General features: G+C 45.4%; 1 protein-coding gene across 1 annotated transcript in view; it reads right to left on the bottom strand.

Moving 5' to 3' along the window:
- Positions 1-12818, bottom strand: part of rasa4 (RAS p21 protein activator 4) — a 188945-nt gene that overhangs the window by 48155 nt on the left and 127972 nt on the right. The window contains exon 9 of the mRNA XM_068008013.1: positions 8128-8245. Within this exon, the coding sequence (XP_067864114.1) occupies positions 8128-8245 (118 nt within the window). The remainder of the gene's footprint in view (positions 1-8127; positions 8246-12818) is intronic.

Below are 12818 nucleotides of genomic sequence, written 5' to 3'. Positions count from 1 at the left end.
CCTCTCAAAAAGAAAAATATCTTTATAGCATGTTAAGCAGTGGCTGAATATTTAAACCCATATCTAAATATACTTTCATATTTCTGTAGCATTTATAATGTTCCATGCTGTGCTGGGAAAAGACTGTGAAATGAAAGGATGTTTGTAGAAGATGCAAAGGAGTTACTAAAGTCTAACAACGAGAGGGAATTGAATTCATGCGCATAGTCAACATGGCACGGTTCATGAAGACCTCCAGTGTGGCCTGAGATCTCCAGGGTGATGAGGACTTACTGCTGATGGCAAGCAGTTAACTATACTGCCAGCCATAAGCAGTGAGCTCTGGTCAGCTTGGCTCAGTTGGAATCACTCACTTCCGAGTCAGAAGATTCAAGGTCCACTCAGGACTTTGGGGTTTGCAGGACTGCAGCAATGTCGGGGGAGTTGTATTTTGAATGCAATGTTAAACCAAGGCCCCCATAAGAAAAAATAGGCATTTGTCTATGTATCATGGTATTGCTTCTTTCTTTCTGTTACAGTGCACATGGGGTTAAAAACCAGGTTCACCCACAGAAAGGCCCCAGCTTATTTTGATACTTAGCCAGATATTGTTGTCTGTGTCAGGTATCCAAAGAAGAGGCCAACTCATTCAATTCAAATACAACTATCCTGTGGGTTTTGTCTGAAAAAATGTTTGGTGGTTCTTTAACAGACATATATTTAAATTTGTTTTGTCCTGGTCATTTTTTAAAAAGATATTTTTCAGCCTGTTTTTATATATATATGTGTGTGTATAAATGTACAGGCCACAGAAACTTTGTGGATCGTTTGCAAAAAAATACCACACAGGGTTGATATTTATATTGCAATTTAACAACAGGCGATGCAATTGTTACTTTCTACCAACTGGAGGAGAGATAAGCTTACAATCACTGTATAATCTAATATATAATGTATAATTGTATCATTGCTCATGTTTACTTATAGATTTACTGTTTAATAAATCTGTTTGACAGTTATAGCCTATGCTACAGTCTAGTGAAATACTTATTCTACCTACTTCCTACGTCAAGGAAAATCATGTGATATAACCAGCAAGCCAAATGATGCTAATGAAGACGTTCTGTTCTAGGCTCTCTACAAATTACCTAAATATTGAGCAAGGAAAGGTACACTCCAGTTATGGGGAGTGAGGATTCTTTATTTCATATTTCAAAATATACTTTATTTCATAAAATTTTAAGATACACACAGTTCGATGTAAAAAGACAAAATTTCAAGCAATATAGTTCAAACCAATACAATACAGATCGTACACACTATGATCTAATTTTTACAATTCAAAGCACATATCTTCCAATACATTCTGTACAATACAAAGTGGGGTGGCCTTACACAGTGGCCTTTCCCCATAAAGCCCCTTTGTGTAGGTCGCATCTCACTTCAGGTGCGTCCCGCAGCACATACTCCTGGACCTTGGAGTGCGCCAGTCGGCAACACTCGGTCGTGGACAGCTCCTTCAGCTGGAAGACCAATAGGTTTCGGGTGGACCAAAGGGCCTCCTTCACTGAGTTGATGGTCTTCCAGCCGCAGTTGATATCTGTCTCGGTGTACGTCCCGGGGAACAACCTGTAGAGCACAGCGTCCTGTGTAAATGAGCTGCTGGGGATGAACCGGGACAGATACCAACACATCTCTCTCCATACCTTCTGCGCAAAAGTGTGGAGAGAGATGTGCAATCCATCAGGAGGTGGACGGCGGTCTCCACCCCGCTGCAGCCTCAAGGGCAGCTTGCGGTGGTGCTGAGATTCCGTGCGTGTTGGAAGGACCACACTGGGAGGGCCTTTCTCAACACCATCCTTATACCTGTTGGTCAGTTCTGGCAACGAGACATTCTGCCAAATGGCATCGACTGTCTGGTCGGGGAACTGTCCAATTGGATCCACCCTCTCCTTTCCCTGCAGGACTCTCAGTACGTTCTGTGCCAACCACTGTCTGACGGCCTACAAGAGTGGTCTGAGGCACTGAATGCAAGAAATATCTGGAGTAAAAACCCAAAGAAGTAACAACCCTGTCTGCCTGTTTCGGATGTAGGTGATCCAATGGTGCCTTTTGAAAAGTAGGGAGTGCTGTAATGTCCAAACCAACATTCCTACTTCAACTAACACCACCAGAAAAAAGACAATTTAACTGGCGATTCATCTCATTTACTATTTGTGGGAATATGCTGTGTGCAAATTGGCTGCCACATTTGCCTATGTAACAAGGATACATTGGCTCTGAAGTGCTTTGGGACTTGCTGCGGATATGATAAAATGCTCTATAAATGTTTGTGCTTTCTTGTTTTAAAATAATGGTGGAAAGGTGAGGGTTTGAGTCAGATGAAGAGAGATGTTTTCTAAATAATGTTCAAGTAGGTGGCTGGAGCTAACCCTCTCCATTAAATTCAATTGTGACCATTAACAGAACACCAGTTATATTGTATGCTGAGGTGACAAGGATAATCTCAAGCAGACTTCATCACAACTAATCCAAAACCATGGAAGCTGGTTATAGGAGGGAAACTCGGAAGTCTTGCTCCTCATTATCTTACCTTCCCACACCATTAACAGCCTATTAGAACTGCGTGGATATCACCGGGAAAAATATTTTTATCTGACTCATGGTAATACTACCACGAAAAACTATTGGCACAATCATCACTCGGTGGGAAATCCACCCTTGGGTATGAACTGCTAATAACTAGGGGAGACTCAGTAACTAATCTGAGTCACAGGATAAATGGTGAGACTCAGTAACTGATCCCAGTCACAGGGTGAGACTCAGTAACTGATCCAAGTCACAGAGTGAGATTCAGTAACTGATCCCAGTCACAGTGTGAGATTCAGTAACTGATCCCAGTCACAGGGTGAGACTCAGTAACTGATCCAAGTCACAGAGTGAGATTCAGTAACTGATCCCAGTCACAGTGTGAGATTCAGTAACTGATCCCAGTCACAGGGTGAGACTCAGTAACTGATCCAAGTCACAGAGTGAGATTCAGTAACTGATCCCAGTCACAGTGTGAGATTCAGTAACTGATCCCAGTCACAGGGTGAGATTCAGTAACTGATCCCAGTCACAGGGTGAGATTCAGTAACTGATCCCAGTCACAGGGTGAGATTCAATAACTGATCTCAGTTACAGGGTGAGATTCAGTAACTGATCCAAGTCACAGAATGAGATTCAGTAACTGATCCAAGTCACAGAGTGAGATTCAGTAACTGATCCCAGTCACAGAGTGAGATTCAATAACTGATCCCAGTCACAGGGTGAGATTCAGTAACTGATCCCAGTCACAGGGTGAGATTCAGTAACTGATCCCAGTCACAGGGTGAGATTCAGTAACTGATCCAAGTCACAGAATGAGATTCAGTAACTGATCCAAGTCTCAGGGTGAGATTCAGTAACTGATCCCAGTCACAGAGTGAGATTCAGTAACTGATCCCAGTCACAGAGTGAGATTCAATAACTGATCCCAGTCACAGGGTGAGATTCAGTAACTGATCCCAGTCACAGAGTGAGATTCAGTAACTGATCCAAGTCACAGAATGAGATTCAGTAACTGATCCAAGTCTCAGGGTGAGATTCAGTAACTGATCCCAGTCACAGGGTGAGACTCAGTAACTGATCCAAGTCACAGAGTGAGATTCAGTAACTGATCCCAGTCACAGTGTGAGATTCAGTAACTGATCCCAGTCACAGGGTGAGACTCAGTAACTGATCCAAGTCACAGAGTGAGATTCAGTAACTGATCCCAGTCACAGTGTGAGATTCAGTAACTGATCCCAGTCACAGGGTGAGATTCAGTAACTGATCCCAGTCACAGGGTGAGATTCAGTAACTGATCCCAGTCACAGGGTGAGATTCAATAACTGATCTCAGTTACAGGGTGAGATTCAGTAACTGATCCAAGTCACAGAATGAGATTCAGTAACTGATCCAAGTCACAGAGTGAGATTCAGTAACTGATCCCAGTCACAGAGTGAGATTCAATAACTGATCCCAGTCACAGGGTGAGATTCAGTAACTGATCCCAGTCACAGGGTGAGATACAGTAACTGATCCCAGTCACAGGGTGAGATTCAGTAACTGATCCAAGTCACAGAATGAGATTCAGTAACTGATCCAAGTCTCAGGGTGAGATTCAGTAACTGATCCCAGTCACAGAGTGAGATTCAGTAACTGATCCCAGTCACAGAGTGAGATTCAATAACTGATCCCAGTCACAGGGTGAGATTCAGTAACTGATCCCAGTCACAGGGTGAGATGCAGTAACTGATCCAAGTCACAGAATGAGATTCAGTAACTGATCCAAGTCTCAGGGTGAGATTCAGTAACTGATCCCAGTCACAGGGTGAGATTCAGTAACTGATCCCAGTCACAGGGTGAGATTCAGTAACTGATCCCAGTCACAGGGTGAGATTCAGTAACTGATCCAAGTCACAGAATGAGATTCAGTAACTGATCCAAGTCACAGAGTGAGATTCAGTAACTGATCCCAGTCACAGAGTGAGATTCAATAACTGATCCCAGTCACAGGGTGAGATTCAGTAACTGATCCCAGTCACAGGGTGAGATTCAGTAACTGATCCCAGTCACAGGGTGAGATTCAGTAACTGATCCAAGTCACAGAATGAGATTCAGTAACTGATCCAAGTCTCAGGGTGAGATTCAGTAACTGATCCCAGTCACAGAGTGAGATTCAGTAACTGATCCCAGTCACAGAGTGAGATTCAATAACTGATCCCAGTCACAGGGTGAGATTCAGTAACTGATCCCAGTCACAGAGTGAGATTCAGTAACTGATCCAAGTCACAGAATGAGATTCAGTAACTGATCCAAGTCTCAGGGTGAGATTCAGTAACTGATCCCAGTCACAGGGTGAGACTCAGTAACTGATCCAAGTCACAGAGTGAGATTCAGTAACTGATCCCAGTCACAGTGTGAGATTCAGTAACTGATCCCAGTCACAGGGTGAGACTCAGTAACTGATCCAAGTCACAGAGTGAGATTCAGTAACTGATCCCAGTCACAGTGTGAGATTCAGTAACTGATCCCAGTCACAGGGTGAGATTCAGTAACTGATCCCAGTCACAGGGTGAGATTCAGTAACTGATCCCAGTCACAGGGTGAGATTCAATAACTGATCTCAGTTACAGGGTGAGATTCAGTAACTGATCCAAGTCACAGAATGAGATTCAGTAACTGATCCAAGTCACAGAGTGAGATTCAGTAACTGATCCCAGTCACAGAGTGAGATTCAATAACTGATCCCAGTCACAGGGTGAGATTCAGTAACTGATCCCAGTCACAGGGTGAGATTCAGTAACTGATCCCAGTCACAGGGTGAGATTCAGTAACTGATCCAAGTCACAGAATGAGATTCAGTAACTGATCCAAGTCTCAGGGTGAGATTCAGTAACTGATCCCAGTCACAGAGTGAGATTCAGTAACTGATCCCAGTCACAGAGTGAGATTCAATAACTGATCCCAGTCACAGGGTGAGATTCAGTAACTGATCCCAGTCACAGGGTGAGATGCAGTAACTGATCCAAGTCACAGAATGAGATTCAGTAACTGATCCAAGTCTCAGGGTGAGATTCAGTAACTGATCCCAGTCACAGGGTGAGATTCAGTAACTGATCCCAGTCACAGAGTGAGATTCAATAACTGATCCCAGTCACAGGGTGAGATTCAGTAACTAATCCCAGTCACAGGGTGAGATTCAGTAACTGATCCCAGTCACAGGGTGAGATTCAGTAACTGATCCCAGTCACAGGGTGAGATTCAGTAACTGATCCCAGTCACAGGGTGAGATTCAGTAACTGATCCCAGTCACAGGGTGAGATTCAGTAACTGATCCAAGTCACAGAATGAGATTCAATAACTGATCCCAGTCACAGGGTGAGATTCATAACTGATCCCAGTCACAGGGTGAGATTCAGTAACTGATCCCAGTCACAGGGTGAGATTCAGTAACTGATCCAAGTCACAGAATGAGATTCAGTAACTGATCCCAGTCACAGAGTGAGATTCAATAACTGATCCCAGTCACAGAGTGAGATTCAGTAACTGATCCCAGTCACAGAGTGAGATTCAGTAACTGATCCAAGTCACAGAATGAGATTCAATAACTGATCCCAGTCACAGGGTGAGATTCAGTAACTGATCCAAGTCACAGAATGAGATTCAGTAACTGATCCAAGTCACAGAGTGAGATTCAGTAACTGATCCCAGTCACAGAGTGAGATTCAATAACTGATCCCAGTCACAGGGTGAGATTCAGTAACTGATCCCAGTCACAGGGTGAGATTCAGTAACTGATCCCAGTCACAGTGTGAGATTCAGTAACTGATCCCAGTCACAGGGTGAGACTCAGTAACTGATCCAAGTCACAGAGTGAGATTCAGTAACTGATCCCAGTCACAGTGTGAGATTCAGTAACTGATCCCAGTCACAGGGTGAGACTCAGTAACTGATCCAAGTCACAGAGTGAGATTCAGTAACTGATCCCAGTCACAGTGTGAGATTCAGTAACTGATCCCAGTCACAGGGTGAGATTCAGTAACTGATCCCAGTCACAGGGTGAGATTCAGTAACTGATCCCAGTCACAGGGTGAGATTCAATAACTGATCTCAGTTACAGGGTGAGATTCAGTAACTGATCCAAGTCACAGAATGAGATTCAGTAACTGATCCCGGTCACAGGGTGAGATTCAGTAACTGGTTCCAGTCACGGGGAAATGGTGAGGTTCAGTCATTGCTCACTAGATGGTGATCTGGCATAACGAATCACCGGCCACTTTCCTAATCGGGTCCCCTGATTCAGCAATCGGACAAGTCCACTCTGAAAATTGCCACCACTGTCTCACAAACGGGCTCAACCAAAACTGATGCTACTTTAGACTGAGGTTTGTTCAATTTAGTTTGGTGGAAACATTCTAAAATCCGGAGACTACAGTCAAATTAACAGGAGGACCTAATGGTCTGAGATCAGAGCGCGATTTTACATAACTTGCCCGTAGGAAGCTAAATAAGAGTCAGTGATGGGGTAAATTATTTGTGGATTAGAAGGAGAAAGTTTGATGGGATGAATTGTCTAGATTCCTTCTGTGCTTTCTAGGTTCTTAGAACTGGTGCCTGTTTGGTCCCGTTAACACAAACTTTATATGGGAATGAAAGGAGAAACGATATGGAGAGCTTGGCACTGAATTTCTGCAGGATTCCCTCAATCACCCGCTGCAACTTCGCTGGAGGATCTGCACAAACCCCGGAGAAATGGCGGAAAGGCAGAAGTTACTGCAGACGATCGGGAAACTGCACTCCCCCCACCCCAAAACCGGTGGAAATTCAAGCCTCTTTGATCTAAAGTTTATAAATCCTGCTGGGATAATGAAACTGTCAAGAAAACACACAGTTCCTGGCCGTTGATTTTCCTAGTTTTCGTTCAATCACTTGGCTACTGTAAAACCAATCCCAATATCCCATCCATCCTTGTAGTTCCTGGGAGGTCACTCACGTCTTTTCAATGTCTACGTGGCATGATGTGTATTTAGTGGTCGCCTGCACATTTAGTCACAATTTGATCTGTTCCAGAGTATTGTAAAGGTGCTGGAGTCATGCCCAGTGTGATACGAGGCATCAGTTTTCATATTCACACTGTATCTATGTGTGCCCAGTGTGAAAACCCACAGCCCTTTGTGCCTTAATACAGAAAATGAATGTTTTACTCAAACAGTCATAGCAAGTTAAAACTAGTTTATGGATTTGAGTGGTGCAGCAGAGCAGTGTTGCTGTAGTTACACACCGTGTCATTGTAGGACATGGGCTTGTGTGCCTGTAACTTCCTACAGGGTGGGTTGCTGAGTTTAGCTGGGGCAATAGGAGGAAGTCCGAAAGGTGCCTCTTGACAGGAAGGGAAGAAAAAAAAACTGAACTGCACCAGTACACACTGCGCTGCTGTCCCACACTTCCTAGTAGATGCTCACAGCACGGCATCAGCAAAGACCTGGGGGCACCTGATTGAGGAATAGTGTGTGTCGTATGAGGAACTATAAGCAAGAGGAAAAGTTGCTTCACAAATAGGGAACAGATGACGTTACTCACATTGTTGGTTGTTTTGACTGACTGGAGGAGTAACTCAGTGAGGGGCTGGTAGTAACTGGAAGGAAGAACACTCTCATCCTGTAGTCGCAGCTGTAGCCTCAGTGACCCTAGGTTCCCCCTGTAAGACAACACGTTTGTTAGATCGCATAACATGATACAAACATTGTACGCTCTGCATGGTGTGCGTGGGACAGACAGTACATCAGTAGTACATTCGGTTCGTTCCCATGGCAACAATACACGTTTAACGGTTTAAGCGATTCACTTGGTCTTGGTCCCTGTGGTTCTGTTGGATCAACATTTTATCTTTGTAAATTTGTTTTTTTTTGAGAACTCTGAATACCTAAAAATGTAATAATCTTGCCATATGCTGATCCTATTTGGATACAATCACAATAAACCACAGCCTGTTAGGATTGGCAGTTCTTTTCCCTTTTTCTTCAAAAATCAGCAGATTCAATCCTGACTTTCAAAAAGGAATTGGATAAATACTTGAAGGGAAAAAATTTGCAGGGCTACAGGGAAAGAGTGGGGGAATGGGACGAACTGAATTGCTCTTACAAAGAGCCGGCAGGGGCTCAATGGACTGAATGGCCTCCTTCTGTGCTGTAACTATTCTATGATTCTATGATCAGCAATATCACAATCTATAGATAACCATTATCTTATTAAAAATTTTAAGTCTGCACTCACTTCATGTCTACAAAACCATACTTCCTGTTGTGACACTTCTCGCTTTTGGCTTTTCCATTATAAATTCCTATGTTCACATAGGAAATCAGTTATTTAAACTTATCACCCTGTAGCTGCACAATATGGTCACCAGGCGCTGCTATATTACTGTTTCACTGCAAATTGCTCAAGATGTTTTCTGAAAAATTCTTTCACCCAGAACTTTTTTCCCCAGTAACTGAAATGTCTAATGCCCAAAATAAGGATTTAAACACAATAAACATTCAACAAAAAATCTTGCACAATAACATAATTAAATTTATCAACTGAATTGTTTTTTGGGCCTTCGTTAAAGATTTTACTTGGAGGCCTCGGCTTACCTGAAAAGCCTAGGCTTGTACTTGATACTTTTGCCCAGAGCTGTGAAACTGAGGGGTCGATTTTAGCACCCGCTATCGGGTGCGTTCCTGGCGGGGGGGCTCCGAAAATCGGGGATTCCCGGGGCGGGGCGGGAGCCCGGTTCCAACCCGCCCACTTCCGGGTTTCCCACAGACTCGCTGACATGCGCGCGCAGCCCCCGCATGTGGGACTCCCGCAGGAAATTAAAGCCGGCGGGGTGCCACTTAAGCTATTTATTTAGGTATTTTAGGTCGTTTAGAGACCTGATTAAGGAGATATTTTACATGGGGTGGGATATTGCAAACAACTGGGACTGTTTCCCATACTGGGGGAAACACTCCCAGTTCAAATGGACTTGTTGCAGCCATCAGCCTGTGGCAGCTGCAAAGGTCCATTTGACAGGTTGGGGGGGGAGACCCTCACTCATTGCAGGAGGCCACTCTGTCATTTTGGACAAAGTTTGGCCTCCACCACCCTCCTCCTAACAATAAAATTCACCAACTTGCACACTTACCCCGGTGTTCAGACACGTGTACCTACCTTGCGGACCCCCTCAGATGTACATCTTCCGGATGGGGGCCACCATAGCTGCAGTCATGACCTCTTCGGAGGGCGAACAGCATCACCAGCATCGCCAGCCACGCCATCCACCTCTGACACGTGGAGCTCCACAACACAGTGCTGTGACACATCCACCTGCACAGCAGGAGGGAGGGCAACTGCAGAGGGCACTACCCTTGCCACAGGGTCCACAGACCGAGGCTCAGCTTCCTGGAACTCTCTGAGCAGCAGTGCACACGAAGGCTCAGAGTTACTCGACAAGTAGTCGTGGACATCTGCAGCCTCCTTCATGCCGAGCTGCTCCTGGCTGGCCCGAGCACCATCTTCTTACCTGTCGCTGTCAAAGTCACTACTGCCCTCAACAACTTCTCCTCCGCATCCTTCCAGGTTGCCACCGGGGACATCGCCGACGTCTCTCAGTCGTCTGCACAAAAGAGCCCTGCAAATACACCTACACCCACTCTGCAGTGACACAATGGGTGGCATCAGGTGTGGGTCTTCATTGTGATCCTCTGCACAAACCAGACAGGATTCGCAAAGATGTGGCAGTAGTGGTGCCAATATAATATGTGATGTGAGTTGCTCAGAAATCAAATATAAGTAAAAACCATGACAAACCCTCAAACACCCTTGTGCATTCCCTTCCCCTCACTCAACCTGCCACTACCTGTGCTGCAGCCAAAGGGCATGCATCACGTATGTGCAGTAGGCAGCGTAAGGCAAACGTGTCGTGAGCATCCCCTTCATGCTCACGACACGTTTGCCTTACGCTGCCTACTGCACATACGTGATGCATGCCCTGTGGCTGCAGCACAGGTAGTGGCAGGTTGAGTGAGGCTGACCGTGAAAGAGATGCATGAGAGGGTGAGTATGAGATAGAACCATGAGATTGTATGAGGAATGGGTTGAGTGGTAGTGGCGGGATGAGTACTGGTGAGGTGAGTAAGTGCAGGTAAGATGAGGATGAGCTTTGAGTGGGTGTGAGGGGTGATGTGATAGAGTAGTGTTGGCAGTGCAGAAGGAGGTGTGGGATGGGGGCGATGATGTGGCAGACGGAGTGTAGGAGAATGAGTAAGTGTATTCACTTTGGCTGAGCTACTTAGGTCATTGCAGCGCCTCCTACACTGTATGCAGGTGGGCGATATGTTGGTGGTGCAGGTGCCCTCCTCTGCCACCTTGAACCAGGCCTTCTTGGTGGCAGAGGCAGTCCGCTTCCTCCCGCCCGCCGGGGGGAAGATCTCTGTCCTCCCCCTCCTCCTCACCCCATCCAATGATACCTGGAGTGAGGCATCATTAAACCTGGGAGCAGCCTTCTCCCTGGGCTGCTCCATGCTGTAATTTTTCCTATTTCTTGCAGCATCAGTCAGTGGAGGACTGCCCTTTTAAATAGAGCTCCTCCAGCTGACAGACCTTACTGCGCCTGCGCAGTCCGCCCGCCGCGCAGATCAGCAGCGGGGAACCCGGAAGACCAGGTTAGTGGATCCAATTAGCCTGCGGTTGCGCGCGGGGCAGACTGATTTCACCGGGCGCATTACCCACGCGCCCAATAGACCCCCCTCCGCGAACCCGCCGCCCTGAGTGTTCAATTTGAACTGTGTAGTCTGAGCACATGCAGTGAAACCAACTAATATCTCATGTGTGTTTTGTTAATAGTTAGAATAGCTAAATGCTAATTGCTTATTCCCATGAAATTGAAATTCTAATTGCTGAGGGTGGGAAAGAGAGAGAGAGAGAAAGCAAGATAAACAGCATCTTTCATCATTCTAATTTGATTTATTTTTAAAAAATAATTGACTTTTGAAAGCAATCAAAATCTCTGAGTGAATCAGATAGGAAGGCAATGCAGGGGGAGGGAGAAGAGAAATAGGTTGAGGGTGAGGGGGCTTCTGATCTGTTGCCACCTGCCTTTGAGGGAAGTGAGTAGGAGTGGTGAGGGGGAGGAGTAGATGGAGGGCTAAGGGTGAGGTAAATGACAGCAGAGCAAGAGCGAAGGTAGAATATAGGGGTTGAGCGGGTAGTTCAAAGATGAAGGGGTAGAGAATGCAATAGGAGTGAGAGGGTGGGAAGCCAGACACTGAAGATCAGTTTTTCTCTGAAGCCCCCATCTTAAATGTGACCTCCATGGTGGCTTCTTTCCCTGCCCAAAGCATCAAAATGTCCCAGATTTTAACATCAGGTTAGTTATGAGCAAGTTGGGATAGTTGGTCCCTAAATAAGATGGATTTGGTATTTAACAGCCAGCTGCCACTTAACAGATGTCCCAAGTCTAGTCGGTGTTCGTGAGTCTTCCGGATTTGGGCTATTCTAGTAATCTCACTGAAATTGTCCAAAATGTGATAGATTGTAACCATCTGAAATATATTTCATTGATCCATAATCTTTGGTGCAGTGTTGGGTTCAACTACAAATGGGATGTGTTATACAACATTTAGTAAATTTCCTGCAAAATGTCACCTCACTATAAGGCATGAGAGCAGTAATCTTAACAGCTAACAGAGATTGGCCATTATAACCCTATAATCTCACAAATTCATTGAGCATCCAAGCGGGTTCATATAAATATATTTTTTGAAAAGATATGTGACGCTCTTGGTGTTTCCCCTTGTTTTGTCTCCTGCTGTGTTCTCATTCAGGCCCCCTTATCTCCTGCAATGTAGATGATGTGGGTGACCTGCTCCCAGCCCTCCATCTCTGCCACTTTACAGGTGCCCTACAGAAGGCCTTCAACTCGCCCCCTCCCCACAACATCAAAGCTGAAATTTGGAAGCAGATTGAACCCCAGTTGCACAGCTCCTCAATGGCCCAAATGCACTGCCCCAATCTGCCAATACCACCTGTGAGCAGACTGGCACCATGAAGGTGTCAGCTTATCCTTCCCTGTACGTCAATATTGGCTCCCGTTGCCCAACGATGTTTGAAGCTGCTGTCAGGTGAGGAGCTAGCTGGACTCCAATGGAAGAATTACTGTAAACACCTCGAGCTTTTCAATAATTGAACCCTCGGTGCTCCAGTTCCTGAGTACGGTCAGTGTGAACTGATTTATCTTATCTCAGTGGGTT

The sequence above is a fragment of the Heptranchias perlo genome, chromosome 28, assembly GCF_035084215.1.
Source record: "Heptranchias perlo isolate sHepPer1 chromosome 28, sHepPer1.hap1, whole genome shotgun sequence".
NCBI lineage: Eukaryota > Metazoa > Chordata > Chondrichthyes > Hexanchiformes > Hexanchidae > Heptranchias > Heptranchias perlo.
Note: the sequence above shows the minus strand (reverse complement) of the source record. Positions and strands in the feature narration are given on the sequence as shown.